The sequence below is a fragment of the Anolis carolinensis genome, chromosome 4 (genome assembly GCF_035594765.1).
Source record: "Anolis carolinensis isolate JA03-04 chromosome 4, rAnoCar3.1.pri, whole genome shotgun sequence".
Classification (NCBI taxonomy): Eukaryota; Metazoa; Chordata; class Lepidosauria; order Squamata; family Dactyloidae; genus Anolis; species Anolis carolinensis.
In genome coordinates this window covers 42,547,023-42,559,077 of record NC_085844.1, presented here as the reverse complement: position 1 = coordinate 42,559,077, position 12,055 = coordinate 42,547,023, and the positions used below count along the sequence as shown (strand labels likewise).

At 42.1% G+C, this 12,055-nt stretch overlaps 1 protein-coding gene across 2 annotated transcripts in view; it reads right to left on the bottom strand.

Annotated features, from left to right (window-relative positions):
- pde7a (phosphodiesterase 7A) overlaps positions 1-6,913 on the bottom strand; it is a 59,400-nt gene extending 52,487 nt beyond the window's left edge. The window contains exon 1 of one of the 2 annotated variants that reach the window (XM_062980325.1): positions 6,184-6,913. In XM_062980325.1, the coding sequence (XP_062836395.1) occupies positions 6,184-6,321 (138 nt within the window). In that variant the 5' untranslated portion in view covers positions 6,322-6,913. The remainder of the gene's footprint in view (positions 1-6,183) is intronic. The other variant, XM_062980326.1, reaches the window with a different exon arrangement.
- Between the last annotated feature and the right edge of the window lie 5,142 nt (positions 6,914-12,055).

Below are 12,055 nucleotides of genomic sequence, written 5' to 3'. Positions count from 1 at the left end.
GTTAGCCACAGAGTTACAATTCAACTTAACACATTCTATCAAGGCTACAATTAACAGCAACACCAAGGTTCACACCATGGGTGCATGAAGATGTTACTGTATTTTCATCTAATTACTGTTGCATATAGAAAAACAGATATAATGCAGTTGTTAAATTCACCAACGTCACACATCTTACCTGTGTTCAATACCCAAAATTAAACACGTTTGTTATTATATATTAGAGTGGACAGCAGTTTCCATACTAAACCATTCAAAAAGTAGTGGAATATTAACCTTTTCACTTTGATTCAAGCTCCATTTAAAACCATTAAGATATGTAGATATCTTAAGCATCAGAATATAAAGATAAGATTTATGTTCACTCTACACAGATTCAGACACATTACTACTCGCTGGGTAAGGAACTGATTGTGTAAGAAATTCAGTTCTCATTACTTATTCTACTGCATTTATGTAGTAGAATAAAACATTACTCTTGTTTTGTTACTAAATATTTCCTGTGTTTCTGTAAGCTGCTCTGTTTTTTTTATTAAATTCAAAGTGTCATGTAAATAATTTTAGGCAGAGTTAGATCAGAGTGTGTATAAAGCTAAAGTATGTAAGACAAACTTTAAAGAGTCTAATTATGCATGAGGCCAAATAAGTGCAACAGAGCCAGATGCCCTCAAAGAAAATACAAGCTTTGATGAGAAAGGAATTTTGAGTAAAAAATAGAGGGCCAGTGTTCAGCTCTTCTTTTCTACAACCCCGATTCCACCTGCATATTTAAAACATTCATCTACTTATCTTTAGTTTTCCACTGCTAGGAGATGGATTCAAGGAATAAAAATTGTAAGCAGTGAAAACAAGAATTGTGCATTTTTTCATACTCTTTCCCAACTCAATCCACTCCTTGAAACAAGACTTCCTTTTTGTAAAAAAAAAAAAAAAATGGCAAGATTGTACAATGCTAACTTGCAAGGTATTACTAGTCCTTCTTGCCCACCATGAAAGTCATCGCTGAATATAATCTTTGTTTGTTCTAACAATATGCCTTAAGCATATCACAGAATACAGCAAAGTTCTTAAAGTTGTTAAAAGTCTGAGACAACAATTCTGAGATGTAGTTTTTATTCACCTTCAAAATAAATATTCCATAACCAACACATATTCTAAAAAAACTCCAGATTAACTATTACCCATTAGAGAAAGAAAGAAAAAAGAGGCCCTCTCTTCATTTGCAAGTACAGATTACCTCTTTCTGTAAAAAAAAAAAAAAGGGGGGGGTATATTCAAATCTTATGTTCAACCTCAGAAAAGTATCCCATAATTTCAAGAGTCCTGAAAAAAGTTGTCACACAATTGACAAAATACTCAAGGTGAAAAAAGGGGGCACTATTTCGTTTTGAATTCTGCTCCTGTCTTCTGGGAGTGTTAGCTATCCCTCCCAGTTTTGTGTCGTCTGCAAACTTGATGATCGTGCCTTCTAACCCTTCGTCCAAGTCGTTAATAAAGATGTTGAACAGAACCGGGCCCAGGACGGAGCCCTGCGGCACTCCACTTGTCACTTCTTTCCATGATGAAGATGACGCATTGGTGAGCACCCTTTGAGTTCGTTCGCTTAGCCAATTGCAGATCCACCTAACCGTAGTTTTGTCTAGCCCACATTTTACTAGTTTATTTGCCAGAAGGTCGTGGGGGACTTTGTCGAAGGCCTTACTGAAATCCAGGTAGGCTACATCCACAGCATTCCCTGTATCGACCCAACTCGTAACTCTATCGAAAAAAGAGATCAGATTAGTCTGGCATGACTTGTTTTTGGTAAATCCGTGTTGACTATTAGCAATGACCGCATTTGTTTCTAAGTGTTCACAGACCACTTCCTTGATGATCTTTTCCAGAATCTTGCCTGGTATCGATGTGAGGCTGACTGGACGGTAATTGTTTGCCTCAGGAGCAGAATTCAAAACGATCTTGACAGACTAGAGAGATGGGCCGAAACTAACAAAATGAAGTTCAACAGGAACAAATGCAAGATACTTCATTTCGGCAGAAAAAATGGAAATCAAAGATACAGAATGGGGGACGCCTGGCTTGACAGCAGTGTGTGCAAAAAAGACCTTGGAGTCCTCGTGGACAACAAGTTAAACATGAGCCAACAATGTGATGCAGCAGCTAAAAAAGCCAACGGGATTCTGGCCTGCATCAATAGGGGTATAGCGTCTAGATCCAGGGAAGTCATGCTCCCCCTCTATTCTGCCTTGGTCAGACCACACCTGGAATACTGCGTCCAATTCTGGGCACCACAGTTGAAGGGAGATGTTGACAAGCTGGAAAGCGTCCAGAGGAGGGCGACTAAAATGATTACGGGTCTGGAGAACAAGCCCTATGAGGAGCGGCTTAAAGAGCTGGGCATGTTTAGCCTGCAGAAGAGAAGGCTGAGAGGAGACATGATAGCCATGTACAAATACGTGAAGGGAAGTCATAGGGAGGAGGGAGCAAGCTTGTTTTCTGCTGCCCTGCAGACTAGGACACGGAACAATGGCTTCAAACTACAGGAAAGGAGATTCCACCTGAACATCAGGAAGAACTTCCTCACTGTGAGGGCTGTTCGACAGTGGAACTCTCTCCCCCGGACTGTGGTGGAGGCTCCTTCCTTGGAGGCTTTTAAGCAGAGGCTGGATGGCCATCTGTCGGGGGTGCTTTGAATGCGATTTCCTTCTTCTTGGCAGGGGGTTGGACTGGATGGCCCATGAGGTCTCTTCCAACTCTACTATTCTATGATTCTATGATTCTCACTAAGCAGATGCTTTAAAATTCAACAATGTGTTACCATTTGCAAGAAAATCTCAGTAGGCTTAATCAGGGCAACAACAGATGGGTAACTCAATCCTCAAAAACATGTGAAGCAATGAGCATCAAAAATGGTAACAAAATCTATTTTGCCACATTCCACCGCCTACAAACATGTATTATGGTTAAATTGGTTACTGTTATTATTCATGCTGGAAGGCATGAAATTTATTTTAAAAATATAAAATAATGTAAATTTACATCACCATCAGAAAATAGTTGGCACAAGAAAAAGTATAAAAGGGGATACATAGAAATTTGCTTGGTTCTAAATATCTTTCATCTAGGCACTTAAACAAACCCAAGAAAAGCTACTCATAGTTATGCAAAAGCTTAATGCTCCCACTAAAGTGTTTATAAAATACTTCACACTGGCAATATTACCTAGCTTCTGTGTACTTCTCATAACTACTATGGGGAAAAACACTAAAGATGTAAAAGGTTTCATTAACTAGTAAAAGAAAGTATGCAGGTGTATCAGCAATAAGCAGCAGAGCCCTCCTTCCTCGTGCATTCTTTTTACAGAAGAGATTCAGCAGCACATTTCTACAAATAGAGGAACATCTTGGCAACCACCGCTACAGACTGTCCTGGTTTTACATAAAGAAATGTGTTGACGAAAGCAAGGCAGCCAAGCCCATGGGAAGGCATACCTTGTACTGGTCGAGTATCCTTTATCCAAAATGTTTTAGATTTTTTTCAGATTTTGGAATATCTGTGTTTGCATATAGGTACATAATGATACTGTGGAGATGGGACCCAGACCTGAACATGAAATTCATGTATATTTCATTTATACATTATTCATTTAGCTTTGAGGCAATTTTATACATGGGATTGTTACAATGGTGCACATGAACAAACTTTGTGTACACTGAACCTTCAGAAAGCAAAAGGTGCCAATAACAGCCACCCATCTGGACAATTTTGGAGGATTTTTGAATTCCGCTTAAGCTGTCTCAACGTTCTGGAAATAAGTATTTCAAGAAATATGAACCATTACTAGCCAACAAGTTCAACAGTGCAAGGTCTGGAACAAAATGAACTTTTTTTCTATTTTAAATACCAAGTTATTAGCTGCCAGACAGTTAATAGCACAACAACTGAAACATGGAAAATGCATTGAACATTACCTCATGGTATGCAAGAACATGGGGTCTTAGCTGTTTCAAAATTGTCAAGGAACTGAATGATCAAACAGACATAAATAACTTTACAGAACCCTAGTCCACTTTTATTGGCTATGTTAATCTATCCACAGATCCAATACACATGCACTTATGTGCATATATGAAAGGATGCACTTGGTTGAATAAGACACCAACTCTGGAGGTTAGGTGAACATTGTATTGATGTTCTGCAATTGTGTTAGTTCACTATATATATTCTTAACAGAACTGGCTGTTAAGAATTGTGGGAGTTGAAGTCCAAAACACCTGGAGGACCCAAGTTTGCCCAATCATTTGTAAATGTGTACTTGAGGCCATGAAAGCTTATGCTGAAATAGTAGGGATTCTGCAGCAAAACAGCTGAAATTGCAAAATACATTCTGCAGTTATACCCTTATTAGGCCAACCAAAAAGATAAAAATATTTCACACATACTTTCAGAGATCTGATGTGCATCTACACCAGGCATGGGCAAACTTGTGGGAGTTGAAGCCCAAAACACCTGGAGGGCTCAAGTTTGCCCAATCATTTTATCACTGAGGTGGTGGGAGAAAGGAATGCCGGGGTGGCCTTCTACCCCATAGCAGAGACAGGCAGTTCCTTTGGATTTGTATTTCAATCTGCCTGTCAACTCGCCAAAGGCCTATCTTCTTCCAAAGATCCTTCCCCCGACCTCGGGTAGACCAGGCATGGGCAAACCTCAGCCCTCCTGGTGCATCTCCCTCTATGAACTATTGCTGAGGTTAAGATTTTCTGGGGAGGCCCTCCTCTTGGTCCCACCACCTTCGCAGCGCGACTAGTGGAGAAGAGAGACAGGGCCTTCTCAGTGGTAGCCCCTCTGTTGTGGAACTCCCTCCCTAGTGGGATTAGATAGGCCCCTTCCCTCCTGTTATTTCACAAACAAGTGAAAGCTTGGCTTTTGAAGCAAGCATTTGGCCCAGCATAATCACCTGTGCACTATAATTGGAATTGGTTTTGGATTGATGAATATGATTCTCTGATTATCTGGCTTTGGATTTATGCATAATAGTTGTCTAAATGTTTACATGGGTAAAGGTTTTCCCCTGACATTAAGTCTTGTCGTGTCTGACTCTGGGAGTTGATATTTATCTCCATTTCTAAGCCAAAGATCTGGCGTTGTCCGTAGACACTTCCAAGGTAATGTGGCCAGAATGACTGCATAGAGCACCATTACCTTCCCGCTAGAACGGTACCAATTGATCTACTCACATTTGCATGTTTTCAAACTGCTAAGTTGGTGGAAGCTGGGTTTAACAGAGAGAGTTCACCCTGCTCCCCGGATTCAAACCTTTCTGTCAGCAAGTTCAGCAGCTCAGAAGTTTAACCTATGGCGCCATCAGGGTCTACTTATACATATATCATGTTTTATAATATGTGGTACAGAAACCTGACAAAGTCCGTTATCATTGAGTCAGAAAGTTCTGCAGCTCAGCAGCTTAACTCGCTGAGCCACATATGTTGTTTTAATGTTGTTTTACGTTGTTGCTTAATTGCTTGCTGTTATTCAGGTATGAAATCATGCCACCCATGTAAGGCTGGCCTGAGTCGCCTTGTGGGTGAGAAGGGTGGGATATACATGTTGTAAATAAATAAATTTTGGACTTCAGCTTCTACAATTCCTAACAGCCAGTGGGGGTTAAAAATCCAAAACACCTGGAGGGCTGAAGTTTGCCCATGCCCAGTGTATGTAGATCAGGCATGGGCAAACTTAGGCCCTCCAGGTGTTTTGCACTTCAACTCTCACAATTCCTAACAGCCTACAGGCTGTCATGAATTGTGGGAGTTGGAGTCCAAAACACCTGGAGGGCCAATCTACATCTACCTGATGTGGATTGATATAATAATGACTGGGTTGCATTATATGGGTAACGTACTCTGACCGAAATATGAAGGCAGGCCTCCTTCTGCGTAGCTCTATGAATAATGTAATCCAAACTGCATTACATGGCAGTGTGGATCCAGTATAATAGAGAGGAATTGTGGGAGTTGGAGTCCAAAACACCTGGAGGGCCAAGGTTTGCCCATACCTGATGTAGATTGATTTAATAACAACTGGGCTGCATTATATGGGTAATGTACCCTGAGTGAATAATGTAGCCCAAACTGCACTGCATGGCAGTGTGGATCCGGGGGGGGGGGGGGGGTACAATTTCCTCACCTGCGAGAGCTGCCGGGGGTTGGGGCATCCGAAGAGCGCGGAGCTGGAGCTGAAGCTGATGGCCCCTCGGCGGCTGAGGACGTGCTGAGGGACCGGCCGGTCCAGGGGCAGCACCGGCAGCTGGTAGCATACTTCCATGGGTGAAACGGAGGAGGCGGCAGAGGCGCCGCCACCGCCACCTCGCGAAAGCCAGGCCCAGGCCCCCCTGCTCTCACCTGCCCGTCCCTCAGGCGCCGAGGGGAAGAGGAAGAGAGGGAAGGAGAAGCCCCGTCCCCGCCTTGCCTGTTCCCTCAGAGGATACAACGGCCAGCGAAGGCTGTGAGGGGGGAATCAGGAGAGAGCGGGAACAAGCAGTAGCGGCGGCGTCTCCCCATTGGGGCCCAGGTGGCTGCGCTCTAGAACTGCGGCGCGAGACACCGCTCGGCTGCTGCGGCAGCGCCGCTATTGTCCGGCACGAGGCGGGCGCGCGGGCGGGTAGGGCAGCGCGAGCGCGCAAGGGGGCGGAGCCTGCAGTGGCGGTTGGTGCTGGAGATAGTATTTGGGGGGAGGGGAAAGGGGGATGCTCTTGAGGTGAGGAAGCAAAAGGAGAGAGTGAGTGGGGAAGCGGGGGAGAAAGCAATGTGAGAAGAGCCGCGCTTACAAAGAGCCGCCTTCCCTCCGCTGTCCCCTCACGGCTTTACCCTCCCTCCCTTTCTTTCTTTTTTTTCTCCCTCGCGGTTGGTGGGGGCGGCTTGTGGGCGTCGCCATACGCAGTGGGAGCGCGCGACTTATCCGTACGTCATGACGTCACTACATACCTTCCCCTTTTTTGTGTGTGTGCGCGTGCAACAAGGGGAAGTCGGGGACTGAGGCGGGGTAAAAATGCGGCAGTGTGTGTTTAGAAAAAAAGGCACATTGCAGCAAGGTTTTAAAGGCTTCTTGTTTTATTACGCAGCGTAATACGAAAACTAAAGGAGCTTTGGGGGGTTTTATATATATTTCCCCCCAGTCCTTTTCACTTTCAACCTGTTCCTTAAGTCAGTAGGCTTCTCTGTTCCAGTTACTTCCTTTCTAATCCTCTCTGCACGCTTAATTAACGGTCAGCCCCATTTTCTTCGGGGTGACGCCCAAATAATAAGGCATGGGAATGCAGCATTAGGCTCAAGTTAATGGAAACTACGAGGGCTTGTGTCTGAAGCAATGCACAGGGTTGCCTTTAAAGCCAGGCCTTTTGCAAGATCCTCTCTATATGCCTCCCCTTGTTGAGGACACTGTCCAAAGCACCATTTTTGTGTTCCCAAGCAAAAAAAAAAAAGATTAAAAAGATGCAGTTTCTTCTCAAATTCACTTTAGGACCTAAACTATTTTTTTATTGTTTTATTTCATATGTTAATTGGGTTTTTTCTATCGGGCTATAATATTTTAACTGATTATGCATTGTGGTCAGATGTATTTATATGAATTTTATATGTTGTACGCCACTTTGAGGAGTCCCTGGTGACACAGAAGGTTAAACCGCTGAGCTGCTGAACTTGCTGACCGAAAGGTTGGTGGCTCGAATGCAGGGAGCGGAGTGAGCTCCCGCAATTAGCCCCAGCTTCTGCCAACCTAACCATTCAAAACATGCAAATGTGAGTAGATCAATAGGTACCGCTTCTGCGGGAATGTAACGGCGCTCCATGTAGTAATGCTGGCCACATGATCTTGGGGGTGTCTACGGACAACGCCAGCTCGTCAGCTTAGAAATGGAGATGAGCACCAACCCCCAGAGTCGGACAGGATTGGACTTAATGTCAGGGGAAAATCTTTACCTTTACCCTATGATGTTTTAACTGATTAAATATTGTGGTCAGATGTATTTGTATGAATTTTATATGAATCTCACCCACAGAAGAAAAGCGGGATGGAATTGAATAAATATTAATAATAACTATAGAGGATCTGAGATTTAAAGCATGGCTTTTATTGGGTTGCTGTGAGTTTTCTGGGCTGTATGACCATGTTCCAGAAGCATTCTCCTGTCGTTTTGCCCGCCTCAGTGGCAGGCATCCTCAGAGGTTGTGAAGTTTTTTGGAAAGCCAGTGAGGTTTATATATCTCTGAAAGGTCCAGGGTGGGAGAAAGAACCCTTGTCTGTTGAAGGCAAATGTGAGTGTTGCATTTAATCACCTTCATTAGCATTGAAAAGACTTGCCGTGTTGTTCTTTATTAACTGTCCTGGTTTTAGTGTTTTTAAATACTGGTAGCCAGATTTTGTTCATTTTCATGGTTTTCCTCAGAGGTTGTGAGGTTTATTAGAAATTAAGCAAGTGGAGTATATAAAACATTCCCTGAAAATAAGACCTAAAAGAGGTTTTGCTGAATTGCTAAATATAAGGCCTCCCCGAAAGTAAGATCTAGCAAAGTTTCTGTTTGGAAGCATGCCTACCAAACAGAACACCAGAGCTTGCAGGATCTGTAAATGTACATACTATTGATTGTTGTACATGAAATAGGATTCACAGTTTGTCTGATTATGCTGGTTTGTGATGACAACAACTGTACAGTATATAATAAGTGTTCATTTCTTTTGTTCAACAATAAATGTGAATTCTTCATGGAAAAATAAGACATCCCCTGAAAATAAGACCTAGTACATCTTTGGGAGCAAAAATTAATATAAGACACTGTCTTATTTTCGGGGAAACACGGTATATCTGTGGAAGGTCCAGAGTGGGAGAAAATTTAAAATCAGGACAGTAAATAAAGAACAACACTGTGAAAACAGGGGAAATCCAGACAGGAAACAATCAGGGCCAGCTAACACTTCCCAGCAAAGGATTTTCCCCAGGCAAGAATCAGCCAGACTGAAGCTGAAAGGCCATTCAATGCTAATCAAGGTGGCCAATTTACAACATTCAGACTTGCCTCAGGCAGATAAGAGTTCTTTCTCTGACCCTGGACCTTCCACAGATATATAAAACTCACTGGCTTCATTTCCAACAAACCTCACAACCTCTGAGGATGCCTGCCATAGCTGTGGGTGAAGCGTCAGGAGAGAATGCTTCGGGAACATGATCAAACTCACAGCAGCTCAGTAAAATGATACTGCTTCTTCTCAGATTCACTTTAGAACCTAAACTATGGAGGAATTGTTGTTTTTAGCATGACTTTTATAATTGTCAACCTGATGTTTTCTAAGTAAATTATCTGATTATACAATCAGTAATGTAATAACATTAAGAGGCTTCCTGCACCACACACTCCAGTTTATATACAATTCAGGGGTCTGAATACCATAAAGGCTGCAGATCCCATCTGACCTTGGAAGCTAAACAGGACCAGACCTGGTTAGCAGTTGGATAGCAGACTGTCAAAGAATACTGTTTATTTATTATTTATTTACTGCATTTATATACTGTACAGCTTTTCTCTCCCCTTGGGGGACTCAAAGCAGTGTCCAACATAATAATGGCAAAATTCAATGCCAAACATACATGTGAAAAACCAAATCATAATATTTAAACAATAACATATAGCTATGAATTAAAACCATTAAGATCATTCAAACACGAAACATAAACAACGTTTAAACATTAAGACATGGAATTAAAACATTTTATTATAAACATTACAAAGCACATAATCCAAATTTGTAATCCGAAGCCATTCCAACTGTCAATTGCACATATTCCCTATTCATTTCCTGCACTGCATTACTTTACTTTACTGACCAAAGGCTTGATCCCACAGCCATGTCTTTGTTTCCTTTCTGAAGACCGAGAGGGAGGGTGCTGATCTAATCTCATTGGGGAGAGTTCCAAAGCCAAGGGGCCACCACTGAGAAGGCCCTGTCTCTCGTCCCCACCAACCACACCTGCAAAGGAGATGGGACCGAAACCAGGGCCTCCACAGAAGATCTTAACTTCCATAATGGTTAATAGAGGGAGATGCGTTCAAACAGGTAAACTGGGCCAGAACCATTTAGGGCTTTATAGACTTAAGACAACACTGTGAATTGTGCTCAGTAACAGATTGGCAGCCAGTGGAGCTGATGTAACTAAGGTGCCCTTGGCCATATTTCAGAGGAAAGAAGAGGCAAAACCACTTCTGAGTATTCCTTGCCTTTGGAAACTGCAAAATGCATGGGGTCACTGTAAGTGACAGGCAAATTCAAGGCATATATACTCTGCAGATCTACATGCAAGGAAGGGGCAGGAGGTCAGGGATGGCTCTCCTTCCCTGTTTGTCCAGAGGCCGGTTGTGATGGTCTGTTTGCTCCTGGAGATAAAACATTCTTGAGAGGCTAGCCTTAAGCAACCCCAGACAATGGTCATATTGTCTGTTTGTTTTGATGTATAAGCTGCCTTGCATCACAGTTTTGTGGGGAAAGAGGGATATAAATCAAGATTCCTTTCCTGATTTGCACGTGCAAATGCAGTGAGAGGATGACTTGAGTCAGAAGGTGCATCTACACTGTAGAATGAATGTGGTTTGACAGCACTCTTTACGACCATGGCTCAATGATATGGAATAATTAGAGTTGCAGTTTTACAAGGGCTTTTTGGCTTCTCTGCCAACGCGTTCTGGTGCTTCACCAAACTACAGCTCCCTTCACTCCATTGCATTAAGCCATAGAAGCCCCAAGTGGTGTCTTAACTGCATTAATTCTACAGTGTGTATCAGACATGGGCAAACTTCAGCCCTCCAAGTGTTTTGGACTTCAATTCCCACAACTGGAATTATGGGAATTGAAGTCCCAAACACCCGGAGGGCCGAGGTTTGCCCATGCCTGGTGTAGATGCACCCTAAGAGACAGTAACAGTGGCACTTTAGCTAATGTTTGTCATTACCTCAAAGAAAAGGACATTAATAAAGTGCTTCTGAATGCCCTTTATCTTGAAAACTGGGTGATGAGCCAATCCAAAATGAAGCAAGAGAGAATTCTGGAAGATGAGATCTCCAGATGTGAAGGCACCCAGCCAGCTACATTGGAAGATCAAAGGGCCCTTACAAATGGGAGTCAAAGTGCTGCGTCTAATGGTGCAACTGGACTCAATTTGATACTCAAATGTGTCAATAAGTGTAGAACTGGGTGGGGATGGGACATTTTCTGTAAAATAGTGCTACTTTGAAAATAGCAATATAAAAAGGAGTCTGGGTGACATTAATACTGAGGCATGATGTAACAAGTATAGTCAGGGGATGCAATGCAAAGTCTAACCAAATCATATAAATAATCAGTAGTTGTATCAATATAATCATTATTCAGATTCAGATTCCAACTACAGAGGCAGAAGGAGGGAAAAATTGAAACATTTTGTACAGCTGTACAAAACGTATCAAAAGAACATCCTGATAATTACAGATGGCTGGAATTTAAATGTTAAAAATGATATAGAGACATTATAGATCATGTTATAAATCCACAAAGGTTGATAAGTACAAAAAATCAAATGAAAATCTGCATTTTACAGATGGGGAGGATTTGATTACATACATCCTGAAAAACTATGGATGGTTCTAAAATATCACCATATATGGCTGTTCAAATGTATAACCTATATTCTTGCCAAAAGGTTATAAACTATACTCTTGTCAGGATGTACTGTGGAGAAACAATGGCTTTAGTTTGGCAAGGAGATCATATGCTTAATTTATATGCAGAATATATCACATGGAAAGTGGGATTAGACTCTAAGGGAGGAGGTGTGAAAATGGGAGGAAAAAAATTCCAACCATTTTAAAGTTATTCAGATGATACTATATTAGGAGCAAAAAATAGTAAAAAAAAAAACAACACTTGGAAGAAATACTACTGAACATTAAAGAAGAAAGTCCAAAAGATTTTCAATGCTTTGCTTCAATCATTAACCAAAATGAAAGCTGTAGTCAAGCAATTAGAATGAGATGGG